Here is a 14,687-nt window from a genome sequence, read left to right on the forward strand (position 1 = left end):
AGCCTGGGCTAGTAAACCTCTGCCAGAGCTCAGCTGGTTTTGCCTGGAACCAGCTCAAGCATCTCTGTGCCACGTGTCACACTCCTGGAAACAGTAACTTTGGGAGGACAGTGACAAGGTGTTCCACCAGCCCTACGTGAAGTCATTTCTGGCTCAGAACAGCAAATTGTCTCCGATGAATCTCTGCTGGTGGTAGACTGGCCTGCAGAGCTACTTCGACGTCTCTGCTCCGTGGTCCCCAACGCAAGCACTGCCCTGAACCTCTGCTGGCTGCGTACATTTGCATTGCAGCTGAATTAACAAACCCTCCTGCAATCCACAGTGCTGGCAGCCATGGTGCAGAAATGTCCAAACCATCTGAGCTAAAACTAACAAGCTCTGAAGTACCTGCGCTGACTCAGTTTCAAGCATTTCGAGCATATTGTGCTGCATAATAGAGTGTTCTCAGATGGTGCTTGGGGAGAACGTTGAGCTGGGGTTTATACATCTTTAATGCAAAGGTAAAAAGGTAAATGAAACTTTAGAGGAAAAAAGAAAGAAAAAAAAAACTAGGGGAAAGGAATCATTGTGCCATTTTCCCCTCAAAAAGCTATTAATTAAATGCTAGTTTGAATCAGAGTGATCCTGGGGATATTACATTTCATACCAAGCTCCTCTAATAAACATACTGCTGATATATTCAAGGTCGGTTGGCTGCCTTCAGCAATATGTATGATTTTTCCTTTTTTTTTCTACTTGTTCAGTACCATTTTTTATTGCTAATCCCTACCTCAGTGTCACTTCTGAATAAGGGTAGACTTTTAGGCAAAATTGCCTTATTTCTTTTACTCACATAAGACCAATACAGGTTGTCAAAGTACCTACCAAAAGACCTTTGTTGTCATCCATTCCAAGAGCTCATAATTTAACACAAGAGACGACAGGCACAGAGAAACAGATGGGAGATTGAAAGAACACGGTAACACAAACAGTCTGATTTTATTGTGAAGGTAAAAACTCACTCGTGTTGCTCTTATGTAGTGTGGCCCACTCATTGGTTTCCACGCAAGACTCCACATGCAAAAACAGACATCGTCTCACTAACCTTTGCACTCTCCTGTAGCACCAAGTTTCACCGGTTAATTACATGCTGTGTGAAAGAATCTCTTTTTTTGACCTAATTTAAGTGTCATTGAATGGGTAAATCAAGTCTGATATGAAGTAGGCTTCATCCTTTGGATAAAGAATAGTTTCAATTACTAGCAAGACTTCATTTTCTTTCAATAGCCCTGAGTTATAACCCCCTGAAGTAAATGGAAGGAAAAAATTAATTGCATCGGGGTTTGGATCAGGCCAAATGTGATCTTGACACCTACACAATACATCAACCCGCACGTCAGACATCTGGCATTTATTGGTTAAGGAAATATAAAATTGTCAACTTCTTTCTCTACAAGCAGTGAAAGAAGAGCGAAATGGAGATATTTTTGTAAAATTATTTGGGGAGAACTCAGATACTAATGAGGGGGAGCAAATAAGCAGCTAGGTAGATGGGAAGATTGTAGAGGTAGGAATCAGTCTGGAGCAGCCGGGAGAATTATACAGAAAACGACATTAAATGATGTGCCAGCTTCTGAACTCACTCGTAGTCGGGTTCCTTGACAGCATTTGCTTTTGAATGTTTTCTGGATGAGATGTTGGCACTGTTGAGATTTATGCCGTATCAGCCAGAGAGACTGAAGCTGTTTGTTTATCCAGGGAGAGCACAGGCAGCTAGAGGAGGAGATCTCAAGTGTCCCAAACCTGACCTGCCTCTCAGCAACTGGCTGACTTTATTTCTAGTCTCAGCAAGCTGCTGGTAATAATCTGTATACACCGTGTTCATTTAAAGTCCCATATACTAGTTCACGTGAAATACGGGTGTCAGGGCCTAAAGAAGCTATACGTACAGGAATATACCCTGCCCCATTAAGCAATTTACCACATAATGGATTAATGGTTTGCTTATATTTCTATCACGCTGGGGCAGTCATTAACAAATTCTGTTTACTGCCTGGATAGCAGGTGGCTCCACCTACTCATGCCAGGGATGGAAACACTCCTAAAGCTTTAGGGCAGGATGGGGGAAAGCTCAGTAATCCTTTAGGAAGTGTGTTAACGGTTCAGGTATTAACTGGGTTATGGTTCACAGGAAATCCCTGGGGAAAGGGAAGCGTGAATGAAGAGAACCGCAGGGAGCATTTGGATGTGTCAGGTTACAAATATCCCTACAACCTGTTCGAGGATACGTGTGTGCCCACAGCAACGCTCTTTTTCAGCAAAAGCAAGCCCTGTGATGAAAGTTTTGCTTGAGACCTGAATTTCGGCTGTGGGGCAGCTGTGTAAGCGTCCTAAGAGTTTGTCAGGGAGCAAAAGAGAGGGAAATTTACTGGAGCTGGCTCAGCATATGGGTGGCTATAACCCGTTTTTATTTTACTACTGTGCCCCTGTCTCTATGAAGTTATTAATGACATTGTCAGTATGTTAATAATAGTAAATATAATCTTTCTTTACTTTTACCTAATGTTCGTGTTCTGCGAAAGAGTGATTTGAGAAGATCTGGCTTCTATGGGCAGGCTTGCTGGACCGCTCAGGCGCTGGACTCCGGGGCAGCCGAAGGGTAACAGATTGTTTCTCGAGCAGCCTTCACGGGCTCTGTGAGTAGCTGTTAACGCACGGTGCCAAATGGGAAAGCTACTGTCGAAGGCAGGCACTAGTGACAGTCCACCTGCCTAAGCCCCCAGATCTCCTGCTGCACTTGGAACATTCTCCTCTCTATGTCCTTTAGTTCCCAGTTTACTCAGTCGTGTCAAAATAGGAACCATTAACTGCTTCCAAGGCTCTGTAAAAGCCCAGAGTTTTAATGTTTTTGGTAATGTGGACAGGAGCTTCTTGCTAGCCGTGCACAGATCTTCACCATCTTGGCATTCGACGGGTGGAAAAATGTCAGATACTACTGCCATGGTGTGGATTTTGATCAGCAGCCTAGAGCGGACAGATTTTACTGTATATTACTTATCCCCAAGCCATTTACCTCCCTTTAACACTCTAAACTCCGCACTCAAATGCTGACTTGGGTATTTTTTAATTAAGCACCTTTCACTGTTTAAGTTTGCTTAACAGCTAACTGCCTGTCGGCTTTTCACTTTTAACTTCTTGTTTGCTCAGCAGTGAGGCTTTTCATAATTAAAGCCCTTTTTCAGTTATACTGGTCTGCAATATTTATTCAGAAAAAATACCGAAGAAATGGTTTTGCGTGACTGAATGATCGAAGCACTTCAGGTGCTCGTCTGTTCTTCAGTAACACAAGTTTTTAAATTTAACTGCAGAATTTTCCGGCTCTTTTATCCACCATCTCTCAGTGTTCAAAACTTCAATGACCCTCGTGAACAGCTCTGAGTCACTTCTTCTCCTGGTGTCAGCACTTCACATCCCTTCGCACCAGCTGAGAATCTGCGCAGGGCGGCTACAGAGCGAGATCTCGAATAAGCAGCCGTGAATTTGTCTCACAGAAGTCTTTTGAGCACCGCCCCCCCAACCGAAACGCCCCAGATAATGAAAAGCTACATTGAAAATTCCCTCTCCTCCTTATCTTACTAACGTGCATGCAAATCACAAATTAGGTAAGAAAATATTCAGCACACGAGGCGCAGACCGGAGGTTTTTCAGACAGTAGGCCCTGTGTAGTATTGCAGTTGACGAATAAAATGTAACTGCAACGGCAACGTCTGAAATAGCATGAGAAAGAACTGACCAACAACCTGTTGCTCATAAAAACAGCTTATTTTCGATTTCAGACTCAGGTTCTATGTATGGAATTTGCAAAAAGGTAAGGAAAAGCCTCTATAAATACCTAAACAAAAGCTGGTTAGTTCGAGCTTTCATGGCCACATGTAGACTAATAACTATTAGGGCAATCAAAGACATTTTGGAAAATAAACTGTGTCCTAATTTAAGCAGTTTCACCCTGATCTGCACATAGGTTGCATAACTGCTCAGCAGTGGCGTTTGCACCCTCCTACTTCTCAAACTCCTGTAGCCAAAGCACGCTCTATCTCAGAAAAGAGTGCAACTTTTAGCCAAGATTTGTCAACACGAATTCTTGGGCATAAAATGTACCACTAAGAAATCTCTGAAGTTGAGTTTAGGTAGAATAAAATTGGGTCCGCTGATCTTGGTGAATGCAAGAGTTGTCTGTAGGATTGGAACATAGCTGGGAAAATTTTAGCCTGTAAAAGGGGGCGTTTCACAAATGTACGGCTTATCAAAAACTAGTGTTATACAGAAGCAATTATTCATAACTGTACTGCTTTGCCACGCAGACCTTAATCCCCCTCAAACAGCCTACGGCCATAGTCACCGAAATCAATGGGGACTTTGTCACTGGTTTCAACGGGCACAGGATGTTACCAGGGCAGCATCTGCAGCAGCTCCCAGATAGGAACACTAGGAAAAATCTTCATTTGCAACTAAATGTTTCATGTTTCGAAAGACCGGCCTCAGATGTGCTTTGGAAACTTTTTTTTGGGGGGGTATGTCTTTCTTCCACCAAGCTGCGTATTTATCAGTTCTAGTCCTAGAGATGATTGTTAAGAGCTTATCTCCCAGGGGATCAGAACCTCTTTCTAATTCACTTCTTTATTAAAATAATCAGGGCTTGAAATTAACTTTTTTCTATTGCTCACAATCTTTGCTAGTTGCATGAAGAGCCAGTAGCACATTTCCATGTCTTTTTTGAGTCTTTTTCTTATTTCTTTGCTCATCTGCCTTTAGCGAGTTCATGTTCTGAAAAGAGAAAAGCAAGAGACTGCAGGTAAAAGGGAATTAATAGTTTATTTCAGCGCAGGAGAAAAAAAAATCCAAACCCATAAAACCCCAAACCTATGATATTTATCGTTTGGGAAAATTAAGGAAATCAAGATGTGTTTTAAAATTTTAATTTTGGAAAGGAATTCCTGTGGACCTACTGTAACTCACTTAATTTCTCAGTAGCTTTGTTTCTCCGTTTACCGTTTTAAAGTGAGGCAAATAATGCCCTTCTACTTTATAAGAGCATTTCACAGCTAAATAATTTAGGGCCAGACAGTGCTACAATTTTTTTCACATTGTGTGATAGCTTACCATGCAAATATCCCCAAAGGACCAGCAAACCTATGTGACAACTCCAAAGACAGGCTTCCTTAGGGACAATCATGTGTTATTAGATGTAATAAAGAATGACAGAATCTGGCTGTTAAAACTTCGTAAGATGCTCTAGCGACAGCAGCCATTAAAGCTATAGATAAATTACATCTAAAACAATCCCACTTTGCTGCATTCCTAACTTCTAAAATATCCTTTGATTTCGGTATTGCTCCTCTTTATTCTCAGCACACTTTTTTTTTAATCTAAGACCTCTGAATTTCTCCTCAGACAAGGATGTAACCGCAGATACTGCTGCCAGGTAAAATTGCTGCAGTGAGTTCTGGTTTGTACAACTTTTGGAAAGCATTCGGAAACAGTTTGCTTCTCGGGCGGTGAGGACTGAGTAAGAGTGTCCTCACTGCTTAGAAAGCGACAAAACTTCCTTCTGGACATAATAAAAGACATTTTTTTGCCCCAAGTGGTGAGGCTGTGGTTTAGCTGGAGACTATGTAAGGGCTGTAGGGATGGCACAGCGTATGCAGGGTGTGTACCATGCTAGAGGTGCTGCCTTCCTCTGCCTTCCCAGGAAACCCATCTCTGTACCGACGAGAACAAAGTTACCGTTACAGGAGTAATTACAGAAATTAAATGGATATGAGGGGCTACAGGAAAAGCTGCTGGACGTCTTCGGTGTGAACTAGCTTGGCCTGAAGGATGTAGTAGGCTGAGGATTTATAGATTTAATGCTCCTCCCTGAACAGTTTGACACTTCAGTGATTGCTAAAGCTACCATTTCCACGCTCTGGGATGGTCCAACATCCCAAACTCAGAAAAAAATAACCTATGGCCTGCTGCAATAGTTAGAATTTCTTGGTTTAAATTTTCTTGGGCTCCTAAGCCACAGCTGGGTAAGTTTACGCAGGGCTGAGGCTCAGCAAGGGACAGGATTGTCCCAGGCTGGTCCCTGGAGCGGCCTTGTGTTCGGACCAGGGCGGTCCTACCACAGCCCTGACGAATGCATTGCAGGGAACACTTTCCCGTACAAAATCTCCTGAGGTTTTTTCGTGCTCGCAAAAATATTTTCCCTTCAGAGAGAGACACCTCTGCAAAACCGCTCAGGCTTCTCAAATTAAAGGGGTGAAGCACCGGGGGGGGGGTCGCTCAGCTCCACAGCCACGGTGCATGATGGCTCGGGGTCAGGGCGGTGAGGGCGCCTGCCCCCCTACGGGGGCTGACGATGTTATTTATTTGGTAAAGCACCTTCCTCCTCCCCGTGCTTCTCCCCCCGCCACGGCAAGGGGACGGGGGAGGTTCGTCCCGCCGCGCTCAGGAGGGAGCGGAGCTCCCGGCCCTGAGGCGAGGCACCCGCTCCGCCTCCTCGTCCCCTCACAGCGCCGCGCGGGCGGCGGGAAGCGTGGCGGTAGGCGGGGAGGGGCGGGGCGCGGCGGGGCGGGGCCGCGCCGCGCCGCGCCGGGGCGGGCGGGTCATCGAGTCCGTCGGTTAATGGCGTTCGGGGCCGGCGGCTCCGGCGGCGCCTCCTGGCAGCGGGTGGGGGTAGGGGGGGGGCCGAGGGGGGCGCGGCGCCGCGAGGGAACAAAGCGGCGGAGCTGCCAGGTAAGGCCGCGGCCGCCCTCCGCCCGGGGGAGGGGATGGGCAGGGCGGGCAGCGCTGACGGGGCTCACCCCACCCCCCCCCCCCCCCCCCCCCTCCCCCTTCTCCCCGTATCGGCTGTTTGTGAGAGGAACGAATTCTCCTCAGGGTGAATTTCCACCGCCGGCCTCCTCCCGGAGCCCCGCCGCCGGCCCTCACGCACCCGCGGCCCCTCCGCCGGGGGTCGGGGCGGGGAGGGGGGGGGAAGGTGTCGCCCGGAGCTTCTGGCAGCGCCGCGGCGGTGTAATTTTACCCCTCGGTGGGGAGGGAGGGAGGGAGAGAGGGCGGGCGGGAGGAGCTCGGCGGGGGGGCCGAGGGGCGGGAGCCGGCGGTGCGCGGCTGCTCCTCAGGGCGCCTCTTCTTTGTGTCCAGGTGGCGAGGCCGAGGGGCTGCGGGGCTGCCCGCGGCCATGGGGGTGCAGGACCGGCCCCAGTGCTTCTTCGAGATAGAAATCAACCGGGAACCAGGTAAGGCTTGCGTCTCTGACACAAGCGTTCCTCTCAAGTGTTGTGTTTGGGGTTGGGTTTTTTTTTTTTACCACATTTTTGCCTTAATAATTGACTCGAGCCGTTAGCAATGAGTTTGGCCATTGATGTGTTATTTCTGAGTTAGTTTTTAGTAACTTTTGGTGTTTACTGGGGTGCTGGATGCTTTTTATTCTCCTTTGAAATTGATATTTTTTTGCATACGTTGGTTCGGTAAGGCTAACACACGCTATTCTGAAGATAAAAAGAATTGTGTATTAGAAGTGTTGTCTGGTTATGTATTATACATCTACAGTTGTATAAACTATGGAAAATTGGGGCAAGTTGTGAGGAAACTGGAGAGGTGCTCCTAGAAGTATTTTTAATCGCACAGTAATTAAAATTGAAAAGGGACCTGAGGAGATCATCTGATCTAAACCTTTCCTCCTCCTGCTCAGATTGAGCCCTCTGAATATAAATGAAGAATTGAGCAGGTGGCCTGTTTAAAAAAAAAAAAAAAAAAATAAAAACAATCCATCTCTTAACTCACGTTTTCCCTATGGGAAGTGTAATTGCCCGTAAGTGGTAGACTGTGAGTTTTAATCCTGGAATAGCTACTTGATTCCCTCTTCTGTTTTCCTCACTCCGTAAAAATGGTCGTACAGATTTACTTACCCATCTATTGGAACATGAATTAATCGATGCGTATTAGTTGTCTCGCATATACTCAGTGCTTTATATTGCTACTATTTGTTTCTCAGAAAAACGAATAAATGTGATGGCTTCATTATGCTTTCACTTTCATTTTCTGCTTCAATGTTTCTCTGAAAGCCTTTGAAATAAAGAGTTTATGTCTCTGCATTTTCAAATTTCAGTTGCATTCAAATGTAACCGTAACCCATTTGGCTTGCTTTTTATTTTCAACAAAACTTGAAAAGAAAGATTCAATTCTAACTTCAGTGACCTGATAGGGCATATCTATAAATCTGTTGCTATTGTAACTCCCACTTGAGTTATTAACACTGCCTTTTCGGAATACTTTTATTTGAAGAGAAAAACGTTAATGTAAATGGAGCTTTAACATTTTCTGTTGCTTTAAATTCAGATTTACTATGGAATGAGACTACCAAAAATGTTTTAAATTGGGTAGGTTTCCAGGTTAGGAATGGTAGTTTGATGACATTGGTTTATAATTCTTCCTCTCACTTGCTTTTAATCTTTGTTAGGGTTTTTTTGTTTTGACTCTTCATCTGAAGAATCTCTCCCTGCGCTGTTTCCTTTTGCTTTTTCTTCATGCGCACGCTCCTGCTCCCATTTCGTAATACCTCTTGCTGCCTGCTTTGTCCCCTCCTCAGCCTTGTGCTGTGCATCACGAGTGAAAGTGGATTACCTTGTTTTCCCTCACATCTACTTGGGTTTGATGACTGATAGTGGTGTCAGAGAGGAATTGCAGCGTTGGTGTTCTTGGTGGTGCAGAGCTTTGGTTACCTGGAGTAGACACGGGCTTTGGCTCTGTTTGTGGCTGTCTGTATTTATTTTCTCTTTAAAGTAACAGGAATTTCACAGCTGTATATCAAATTCGGAGCCCTGCTGTTTTTATTGCACCTGACTAATGACTAATTTTTGCAGGAAAACATGCCCATTTGTAAAATGTTGATATTGGGACTTGTGTTACCAGATTACACACTACTTTATGCTAGTGTTTGTTTATTAATTCACTATGCAACTATGTCTTGGGATTTATGGTTATATTTAAAAAGCCTAAACATTGCTCTTGTAGCTGTAAGATGACCTTCAAAAGCGGAATCAAGTGTGAATGATAAAGCAGTGCTTCCAGATGATATGAAGCACTAACTCTGAGAGATGTACTCTCCTGCTGATACTAGTGAGGTATTAATTTTAACTTTTAAATTGCCAGTAGATTTCCAAATTACCATTTTGCTTATTTGGACTTCAATACAATAAGTTGATCTGTGTGTTCTCCCTACGTGTAATAAAAATGAAAGAACTGGGGAAAAGAACAATCCCGCATTTTGTTGCTAGCCAAGAAATAAGACATTGCTCTTGCCCTGTCTACACTGAAAAGCTGAACTAAGACCTGTCCACAAAATACAGAGAGTAAGAGGACATGCCTCTCGCAGTACTGCAGGCATCTCTTTGCCTGCAGAATGCAAAACTGTGTCATTTTTAACAGTGTAGGTTGCTTGGAGTCCAAAAATGTTCCCCCACGCAGCTGCCAACTTTTAGCTTTCCCCTTACAGACTTTGCTTACCCAGTGTTTGTCAAGATACCTGTAGCAATTAAAAATAAGAGAGCAGTGCACAGACTAGATGAGAAGGAGCGGCAAAAGGTGGGGGGTGTGTGTGCATATGTGAGAGGGGAGGGGAGGGGACTGCAGAGTTTGGATTAGTTTTACTCTTTAACTAGATCCCTTAGAAAATACAGGAGTGAATATTGTAGCTTTGGTTGTGCTTTCAGAAGCTTTATTACAGCTTTTGTGTCCATATTTTAATTTTAGCTACAGAATCTTGGAATAAAACTTGATGCCTGCTTGTATGTGCCTCTTGCAGTGGGGCAAACTTTGTATGCTTTGTGTCAGTGTTTAAGTTTAAATTTAGGCTGCTTTTAATAAGTTGCCTGTTAAGCATTTTTGTATGAATGTACGTTGTGGTTCATAATTTTAAAAGAGCAAATGGAGAATAAATCAGGAATAAGATTTATTTTGATACTAGCACAGACAGCACTTCTCCCTTCTTTTGGGTCCCCCCTACCAATGGATTTGGACACGTACAGCATGTACATAGGAGTAAACTACTTACAGTATTCCAAGAATTTTGGGATGGCAGCAGATGCCTATTTAAATAATTCTGTCTTTACTCTGTGATGCAAAACCTGTGTGGAGCTTCAGTCTTTCAGGTACCGTGATAATTAGAACAGATGTCTGACTAGGATGTCATATACATAGTCTGCTGCTGTAGCAGTTCATGTGGCCATTCAAGATTTTTTTTTTTTCCCCCCACACATCTCCCCTCCTCACCCCCTCCGACTGGCTTTATCCATCATAAAGTGTGCTATATTTACTCATTTTTGCTTTGTTTCATTCTTATTCACAGAAGAATTTTCCTTCTTCTCATTTTTTTTTTTACTTTTTTTTTCCTCTCCTGTCTTCTGCTACTGTTTGACCCCTTGCTCACTTTTTCATTCCACTTCAGTTTCTTTCCTTCCTGGGGTATGTCCCTTCCCTTATCAGTCAGTCTGTTCTTTCATTACTTCTCTCCTTCTAGTCACTTTTGCCTAAAGTTTAGCGTATTTGGGGATTTCAGCTGCTATGAATTTATGTGAAATAAGCTCCACTGCAAAAGTCATTGTAGCACTGTGCCTGCATTAGTAAAACCGGGGATGCCTCATAGGGTTTTTGTTACCCTGCCTGAAGACAGAAATTGTTCTCAACTGGCTTCCCATTAACTTTTTAGCCCTTTGGAGGCAAAAAGTTGTAGATTGGCAGAAAATAGATCAGCACTTTGACTGTCCATGAACCGATTGGCAATCCAGTTGAGTGCAGTACAACAGGAGCCAAGAGGGCATGCTATGTGGAGAATCCCTATTGGAGGGCCTAAGGGAGATAGGATCTAGATAGGTTTGGGGGGAACTGGTTTAATAAAAGTTGTAATCTGCTCATTATATAGAATTCTTGTTGCCGGTGCAGAATGAAATACATTGGAGATTTACCTTGAGGTCTAGAACAAATTGGATTAGTAAATGGAAGACCAAACTGATTAGCCTCTTCTGCTAGGAGAAGACAAAGTGTAGTCTCTCACTTGCATACCTCTGAAACTGAAGACAGTAAATTTTTGTTGTGTGCAGTGCTGAAATACGTTTGCTTATGTGGAGACCATGGGAGACTGGAATGGAGGGAGCTTCAGGGAGTTATCTGTGGAGGCCTGGGCTTAGCAGAGAGCTGGGGAAAGAAGTTTATGGAGGTTTCCCTTGCAAAGGGTGTAAGGTGGGGTAAGGAAGCATTAACGAAGTGTTAATGTGTCAAGACTATAGATCCCTGCTCAGAGGAACTGGGGCATCCTTGTTTTAACTGATGTTTTAAATAAAATCTGTTCTTTTTCCACAGTAAGCTTTTCTTTTTCTGAAAACTGTAGCTACGTTTCTACTTTAAAGCAGTCTTTTTAATTTTATATGACTTAGTGTTCACAAATTTAGGGATAAATAAATTTAAAATACGGTCATTTTAGTGAGCTGTTATTTAAACTTGTATCCAAATCTATCTAAGCCTTTGGGCCTCTGGCAGACTTCCTGGTCTCGGTCTGTAAGGGATGTGCATCACTGTCTTAGTGGTTGTAATCCCTGCTTTCTCCTTCAGCAGGATATTCCTGTTGATATACTGGGAAAAGTGCTGCGGTGGCTTCTTACTTGGTTTGTTCTAAGAAACTGGGAAAAGACAAACCCAATATGTTTAAATTTAATTTTGAATAACTAGGTTTGTTTTGGGAATGTCTATCTGAAATCGACACCTTTATGGCCTAAACATAACATAATCTAGCAAAACCATTTGTGTTACATGGAAAATACATTCAAGCAATAAGTGTTTGGCTCCCAAGGTTGTTTCTAAAAAGTTAAGCAGCTAAATTGGAGGAAATCACTGGATAAACATTTGAAATCAATGATCATTTTAATAAATTTTGCTAGCAGGAGCCTTTATTATAATATAGCATGCATATTCCTACCCTGAATTTTTACCGCTTAATTTGAATCAAGTACTAGTTCTTCCTCAGCTGAAAAATTGATCAGGGGTTCGAAAACAAAACAAAAGAAAAAAGTTTTCATCTTTCAATTTGAAAATAGAGTTTCTGAAATTGAATTATTTCTGGTCATTATGCCTTCTGGTTTTTGTAATTGGTGTAGCTCATTAGCCACAGATTATCACTTTATGAAATCGAACTTTGAAACGTCTTAGACCTTGTATATGCATGACTTACTGTATGTAATTACCAGTAACTTAATACTACTTTCATCACTTACTCTAATTTTTATCAAAAAAAATCTTTAAAAAATAAGTTAAAAGCCTGCTAACAAATAAGAATACTTTGATAAAAGTATTGTTTTACAAATAATAGGCAAATGTTAAGCTATGGTTGGATAAACTTCTATGGTGTTGACTAGCACAGAAAGTACAGTAATGTACTGTAAAATCTACATGGTGGTGCAGGCAAACATGTCTTCAGAGCTGCGACCTGGTGAGAATCACTCTTCTATTGAGAACAACACTAAGATTAAAATTATAGAAGCGTCCTGCCTGCTGATGCATTACAATAAAGATTTTAATGGTTTGTATAACTTCCTTGTGGTACTAGAAGATTTGCGTCTCAAGTCAGGTGAGAGTTTCATCGTTAGAAATAGAATCCCAGCTTTTTTTGCTTTATTTAGAAGTGAGGTATCTCTGCAGGCTTGTTTCTTGGCTAAAGCTGACTGAGCAGTCTGGGTGGGTTTGTGAGCAGACTTTGCCTACTTGAATAACTCTTCTTAGCAATTTTTTCTGTTTGTTTCAATTTACTACTCAAGTCTTACCGTTAATCACAGAAAGATTGTTCCCTAATCGGATAACTTAACCTTTGTATCAGGGAAATGAAGCTGAAGGAAAGTATTGGAAATTTTCTCTCTACAGTGAAGGTGGATCATTTCAGAGGAGATGTCTAAATCTGAGGAAGTTAGTAGCATCTCAGATGCTTTTTTGTCTGTGTTATGTCAGCGTATACCTCAGCTCCAAGTTTAAAATGAGATGGTTGGGGGTTTTTTTGAGGGGAGAGGTAAAAGAGATTCGTAGGTTCTAAGCATACTTTTTATACAGGTTTTTACTTATTTTTTTATTAACAGCTGTTATTTCATACGTATTTGATCAAGGTGTGAAAATGTGTTTGATCTTTCTCTGGCACATTTAAGTGACTGTTTGTCAGTGGAAAATACAACCTTTCAGTGACAATGGTATTGATGCAGTTTAGGTAAAACACAGACAGTAACCCACCAGATGGATACACAGTATGTGGTTTGTGTGTTACAAGCACGCTGCAACGTTTTATATAGCAGGGTAAGCAATACTTTAGGTTGTACGGAGGAGAGATGTCCTTATCTTTAAAACTGGATCTGTAGTCTTTTGATGTTGGATACGTGCATTACAAACAGTTTGTAGGAGTTGGAAGGCATGAGAAGCTAGCAGACATTATTATTGACAAAGCACTAGTGAAAGATACTGTGGAAATCATGATACCTTAGTCATGAATGTCTTTTTCCATGTTCTGCCTTGACATCTTCAAGAACTCAAGATGACGTTCTTCCACCAGAAAACAGAAGTGGTGGTGTCTGCTGCTTAAGGTGCTAAATATGGTGGGGTTTGTATGTAGGACAGGGACTTACAACCAGAAGGCTTCTGCAGCTTATGCCTGAGGGCAAAAGTCCCTCCTGGAGCCCATAGGCAGTAACACCTATTAGTTATCTGGCAGCTGTCACCTTGGTAAATCAGCAGCTGGTCTGTATTTCTCTACTCTTAGTGGAACAGAGATGGTGGCAACTCTTTCTCTGAAAGGCATCATGTGTTATTTCACAAAGCGAATGTGAGAGGAAATCTGTACGTGGCTTTCTAAAGCACGTAGTCGCTGTTCAGTTCCAGCGCTTCTGCAAGCAGAGGAATGGGACTGCTGCTCTCCTGGATTACTGTGCTTATAATGAAAATCGGGAACTCTTTTACAAAACTGTCTTCTCTATCATGTTCTCTGTATGAATCTTCAATCTGCACGGCTTATAATGGTTTCTTCACTTCCAAATAGCTGTCTTTTCAGAGTGGTAGTTACAGCTACCACTGTTTAATGTGGGGTCTTTGAATATTTGCTATTTCTTCATTCTTTGGAGACTGTTCCTACCCATTTTCTTTAGGTTTTCCTGCTGTAATGACAAATGTTCAGGGAACATTCTCACTGCAGTAAATGAAATGCAGACATTTCACCAGCTGAAGGCATCTTGAATTTTTATCAAAGAGTACAAAATACAGGTGGTCTGGTTTTTTGGTTTGTTTTTTTTCTCCCCTTTTTGAACCAACAATTCACCTTGCTGGCAATTGTATACGTTTGGACAAAGCCTTAAAATTGAACGCAGTTTCTTAGGAGCCTCTCAGAATTTTTCTTGGTGACGAAGTATTGAATAAAATACATTTGAACTTCAATTACTTTTCTTTTTTCTTTAAGGGAAGGAAAAGAGAAATAGTTCCTGGAGTAGTTACTTTTTTAATTATCTTTGAAGTCTTACCAGTGTACACCACTAGAGGGTAGTGCTCATTGACAGATTATTACTGGTCTCCTTGTAATGCTGGCCAACAGTGTGGCTTTTATGGCTTATTTCATAACCTATAGAGAGAACTTTTTCTTTGCTGTT

General features: G+C 42.5%; 1 protein-coding gene across 7 annotated transcripts in view; it reads left to right on the forward strand.

Annotated features, from left to right (window-relative positions):
• The first annotated feature begins 7,164 nt into the window (after window positions 1–7,164).
• Window positions 7,165–14,687, forward strand: part of NKTR (natural killer cell triggering receptor) — a 43,909-nt gene continuing 36,386 nt past the window's right edge. For all 7 annotated transcript variants that reach the window (XM_076332039.1, XM_076332041.1, XM_076332040.1 and 4 more), the window contains exon 1: window positions 7,165–7,259. In XM_076332039.1, the coding sequence (XP_076188154.1) occupies window positions 7,202–7,259 (58 nt within the window). In that variant the 5' untranslated portion in view covers window positions 7,165–7,201. The remainder of the gene's footprint in view (window positions 7,260–14,687) is intronic.

The sequence above is a fragment of the Aptenodytes patagonicus genome, chromosome 2, assembly GCF_965638725.1.
Source record: "Aptenodytes patagonicus chromosome 2, bAptPat1.pri.cur, whole genome shotgun sequence".
NCBI lineage: Eukaryota > Metazoa > Chordata > Aves > Sphenisciformes > Spheniscidae > Aptenodytes > Aptenodytes patagonicus.